Source organism: Metopolophium dirhodum, chromosome 2, assembly GCF_019925205.1.
Source record: "Metopolophium dirhodum isolate CAU chromosome 2, ASM1992520v1, whole genome shotgun sequence".
NCBI lineage: Eukaryota > Metazoa > Arthropoda > Insecta > Hemiptera > Aphididae > Metopolophium > Metopolophium dirhodum.
The window spans coordinates 35567184-35573183 of NC_083561.1; the positions used below are offsets into that span (position 1 = coordinate 35567184).

Genomic DNA, 6000 nt, shown 5'->3' on the forward strand with positions numbered 1-6000 from the left:
AAAATATGATTATTATGACACACGTTAGGCGACAGTCGTCGCCGTTGTAGGCGAAACAGGAATCATATTAATATCATGGATTATAATTTTAAAAATAGAAACATTGCCCCGAAACCCACTAACAGTCAATAAATTATACATAAAAATAATCTAATCAGCGATAACGGAACAAATTAATAAAATGCATTTTCAGATTAGATGAAAATGTTCAACATTAAATTATAGGGTGGGGGGGGGGGGGGCAAAGGAAGGGCAACATCAAATGTCACTTGCCCACCCTGGCCCCAGTGTAGCGCCACTCCTGTCCTCGTAATAATTCTTTTCTACAGTAATTTTAAATCAAATTAAAATCCTTTATTTTGCAGATTAAAATATAAAGAGCTCTCCCATTTGGTTGGAATCACGGTGCAGTGTAGGTTCGTAGTGTATATTTTATCAAATTTTCATTGTTTTAGTTCATTAGAACTGAAAATTCTTAGGTTTCGATTTAACTATATTTATTTTTAACTTAATTGTAAGGAGAAATAAATATTTGTAATTTGTATTTGTTATTAAAAACCATTATGCTTCTCAGTATCGTACAGACCACAGATATCTCATATTGTCATACTTTTTAAAATAATACTTCAGGTACTGTTAAAATGTAGCGTCAAATATCAACTAAATCAAAAATATGGTCCCACGGCGTTTTAGATAGACAATTTAGCAGCACCCTTGTCGTGAGCCTATAACTTTATTATTGTAATTTATTGTGTGGTTATCGCCTATTTTAATAGTCTAAAGCTAGCAGTATTTCAATTACTGGTATCGGGTATTTGTTGGCTACTGGTAATGGACTTTATTTAAATCAAGGAAAATTTAATATTTTTTTAATATCGTGGTGGGAATGGGAGTTTCTATAAAAAAGAAGGGTATAGATTTAAAAAGGTTGCAGTTCTATAAACTGCTCTAGATCAGTAGGTCTACGGACCATTTATGTGTGATAGTTGAACAGTACACTGTCAACCCTAGTTCCATTCCCACCACACTTCATATTTTGTTGATGATTATCTACATTATTCGTTTTTTGGAAAGTTGAAGTAGTTTAACGACATGTTTATGTCCAATACGTTATACTTATCGCAATCACAGTATCTTCTTTGGAGAACCCTACAAAATTAAATAGTATGTAGGTCTTTTTTAAAGAGACTGCAGTTTACGACCACTAGATTTTTAAATTATATGAAAAGTGCAAAGGTATTCAGAGTACTCTCAGGTATAGTTGGTTAAATATACCTAATAGGTGGCCCATATAAGATTATTTAGGTGTACAAAAAATTAAATAGAGTAAAATTAAAGAAAAACAAATTGGAAGAGACCTGAGACATGTTGGCGCCTGAAGGCAAACGGATTTAAAGAAGTAAAAAAATGATACTGAACAATATAATAAGCTGAATGCTAAATGCAGCATTACATTTTGACTACTATTGCAAATACTAGGTACTGTTTACATTAAAATAATCGAATAATTATGATCAGAAGTCTATCCCTGTTGCTTAAATGTATTAGAAAACGAAAATAAATGTATGAAATGTATTAAAGATAAAAAAATTAAATTAAATACTCCTGCTTGGTCTAATGTATATGATTGCAATTTATAGTCATAAAATAATTTTTAATTTAAAATAATATTGCCTTTCAAGGTGAACTAAAGTCAATTTGGAATTACAAATTAAAGAGACTTAATGTTTCTCATAAGTTAAAAGTTAATTTAACTATAGGTTAACTAAGTTAAGTTAAAAGTTAATACACACTTTTTGTTAACTTTTTATTAAGTTAAAAAAAAGTTGATTTGTTTATACAACGCTAGAGTACTTAATTTTTCCCAACCCAAAACTAAATTATAGACTATAGTATTTATACTTTATACAGTATTTCCATATTAGTTGGATTTGAATGATATACATTTTTTACTTTAAACAATTCACGGTCAATATTTTTTGACATGAAAACGAAATAGACTGAAATAGTGAAATATAATAAAACTAAAAACAAAATAATTGAACTTAACTTACTTCTTGAAATGGAAAATTAACTCGTTAATTTCACGTTAATTAAAAAAGAAATTTAGTAAGTCAACAGTGAAGTTAATGAAAAGCCAAAAGTAACTGGTTAAGTTAAAAAGTTAATATAATATTAATTTTTACTTAACTTTAACTTTTTAACTCGTTAATGCCCAGCCTTGCATTTTTCGTGACATTAAATATTTATTTTAAGTCTTAAAACTTAAAAGAAAATTTAAGCCCCAAAAGAATATGAAAACAAACTTACTTTAATTATCGTCTCTTTCGGCGGAATCTGTAACGTTTGTGAACTGCGACGCTGACGTGGAAACGCTCCAGATATAGCCGAACTGAAAATATTGCGATTTATGTAAAATAAAACCATACGGTATGTTTGATTTTAATGTCTGTTTATTATTGAAATTTTAGAATTTTTAATCAACTGTGTCTTCTGCCGCGACTTTGGTAATTGCCATGGAATATAAATGCGATGGATATTATAATACGTCATATTGATGAATCCACAGATATAATATAATGCTAATTTTTATATCAAAGAGTTCCGTATTAGGATACAATTTCTCCATTGAAATTTGATATCTAGGTAGGAGGCAGCTTCTGGAGGAATGGCGAGGTTCCCTACATACAAGCGCGCCCGCAGGATAAAATCCCATCCAGGGCAAGATGTAAGAATTACCTACTTATAATCTAATAATAGTTAGAGTCATATTGATATTACAGATGGTACAGTGTAAGTAGGCACTGTATATATCTGGTACACGCAGTTCAAAATTTTCAGGCGTGCAACGGCCCCTTTGGCTCGCTCGCTTACATCCACAGAAGTATACAATCTCCGAAGAATATATTTATGGAATCAAAACGACATTTTTATAGCAAGGTAGGTCAAAGGTTGACGGTAGGCAAGTCACATTTTGGACCACAACGGCACAACCCTGTTAATGCTCCTTTGGCCAATTTTATTGACTGAATATTATTACAATATAACATACATTTTAATATAACACTTACCTAATATTGACGCGACGAAATTCAAATATTCCGTGGTGCCTTTGGAAAAACAAGAGTATTAAATAACATAGGTATTATAGCGGTAACCACGGTTCAAAGCAAGGTGGAATTTATAAGTCCACCTTGGTTCAAACTATCATAAGCTATCAGCTGACCAACGTTGTTATCCAGCGTTATCACCGTGAAGTAATTACTGATTAAGGAGCATATGATTTTCATTATCGTGTGTATTTATTTATTAAGTCGAAGTATCGAACTCTCTTGAAGAGTTACAGTCTACAGACGTTTCGTGAACGTGGGTAATTCCTATTACGTATTCTTTTCTTTCTTCCCTAAATGATTGCTTAGTTTCGAATTTTCCGCTTGTTTAAAATGTTTTCTTCAGTTTAAAATATACGCAACTAAAAAAAATCACCACGTTCACTTGTCTATTACCTATATAAAAGTAAAGAAAATTTGGATATATCATTTAAAGTTCTCTAGTGAATATTGAAAACAGTTTCGACTTCTCAGACTTATTTAGGTTCACGTCAAAATATTTTGAAATGGCTGCCGATACTCTGCGAGTTATTAGGTAAGATATTAATAATTTTATCAAACGAAATTGCGTTATTTAGGTACTTGAATATGTTTATAATATAATCAATTTGTTTAGGAAAAGACCATTAGAAGAATATGATGATGATTATAAACCTTTGTCTAAACGAATGCACAGCATGTATTTGAAAGATGGCCCACTTTCCGGCGAAAACCATTCAGGAGTCACAAACGCCTACGGTGTAAGTATTTTTATTGATTTTTGAATGTTCTAAATGCAAATTGATATCTGTTAATAGAATAATTATCATCTTTTATCATAATTTTGTTATTTATTGATCATTCAAATTTTCACTACAGTATAATTTTATTTTAAATACTTAATAAATAATACTTGAATTCAATCATAATTTAAGATTTTACAAAGAGTACTTCAAGGTTAATGTTATGAAATGATTCTTAACCTGATGGTTATATACTAATGTATACTGATATACTGATGTATTATATCAATATTTACTTGTAACCTACTTATCGTTATTTATTAACTAAAACATATTTTCATTAGAACCATAAATTATGTGATTTACAGTAAAAATAGTTTTAGTAAATAATTAACCCCCCTCCTCCTAACAACAAATAAGGCCAAAACAAGGGGTGTCTGATAAAGTAGAAAAGTTCCGAATTATTAAGCATGTCTCCTAAAGAGAAATATTTTTCACATTGTATCACTGTGATATAATTACTAGAATTTAAGTTAAATAATAAACTGTATTATTTTAGCCTTTGACATTCTGATTCATATTAAGTACTTTAAAGGTAAAATTAAAAACCTTAGTGAATATTTTATAGAGAATTGATATCAAGTTGTAAGTATGGTGAAATCCCACCAAGTATCAGGTTAAATCAGACCACTATCAGATTTCTTAGCAAAATAAATTTGCTATATATAACTCACAACACTAATACACCTGTTTCACAAATATGCTTATTTGTATGCTATACATAATATACATTATAAAGATTATAAATTGTTTGTTTTAGTTAATATTTTATAATACTAATTTTTACAATCTTTAAAAACCGGTTTATAGAATGCGTCTACATCAACACAATATAGCCAGCAAACGGCTACTGATTATAGTCACCCTGATGTAAATAGTCAACAAAACATTAGAGTTGAAGACCCACAAAATTTACATTATGATCCAGATCTGACTTCCGATCAAAATCCGTTTTACTATGAGAGCAACAGATTATTATTTGATCTTCACGTAGAAAGGGTTCATCGTCATGGTCAATAATAATTTTAGTATACACTATAATAAATATTTGTTTTACCCTAAAATTAAAATATTTACTGACTATAGTCCCTCATGGCATAACATCATATTACAATAATATGTCAACTTTGGTTTGGCTATATTATAACTTCAACTTAGTGTTCATCTATTTATGTTAATTTTTCATCGACTAGTAATGAACATATTATATTTATAAGAATGTGTTGACATCATGTTTCCTATTTTAGCCATTTATAGGCTTAAAAATAAACATATTAGTTGTAAGGAACCAGATGGATTATTTTGTTAAGAATATAAATTACATTTTTAATAATGCAATAATTCTATAGATATTAAAGTAAATCTAATTACTGTAATTTGCTTAGTTAATTAACTTATACTAAGTTAATTACAATTTATTATTGTGTATTATTTGTCTTTATTTTAAATTTTAATTTATTCCCAGGGGCCAATTCAAAATATGTCATTGTTGTGTGATTCATTAATATTAAGTTAGTATTTGCTTATTTTTGTTGCTCATTTTTAATTGTAATTACCTATTATAGTATGTATAATTTTTTTTTGTGTGTTTCATATACCAATAAATTATTTTAAAAGGTATATCAAATAAAAATACATAAAAATAACTTTATTTAACAATAACCAATTATTGCTGTAATATTGTATATTATTTATTTTTAAGTTATTCTTTAAAACTATTTGGAGATTGTCAATTTTTAATTCCAAATTATAAAAACTTAAGTATTATATATTATTTACGCATTTTAAATTATTGCTATTATTAATAAAACAACAACAGAAATAATCGAAAACTTAAATCAAACATTATTAAACACACATTTTGTAAATTATATACCTTAGATGAAATATTACACCAATTTTAAAACAGATTTTAAATATCAATTTCAATATTGTCATTGTCTGGGTAAAATGTATTAATAATGCTTAACATATGTACCTATTTAAATATAATATTATAAAATAAAAATAACAAAATTCTTAATACCTATAAGATAGATTAAGTTATTTATATCAATACTGTTATTTATTAATATTATTGAACTAATAGACATTAGAATCTGATACTA

The 6000-nt window shown here is 28.1% G+C and overlaps 1 protein-coding gene across 1 annotated transcript; it reads left to right on the top strand.

Annotated features, from left to right (window-relative positions):
* Positions 1-3294: 3294 nt before the first annotated feature.
* On the top strand, positions 3295-6000 carry LOC132938586 (uncharacterized). Its single transcript, XM_061005502.1, has 3 exons — positions 3295-3645; positions 3727-3850; positions 4703-6000. Exons 1-3 carry the CDS (start codon positions 3617-3619, stop codon positions 4910-4912), a joined length of 363 nt encoding a protein of 120 aa, XP_060861485.1. The 5' UTR covers positions 3295-3616; the 3' UTR covers positions 4913-6000.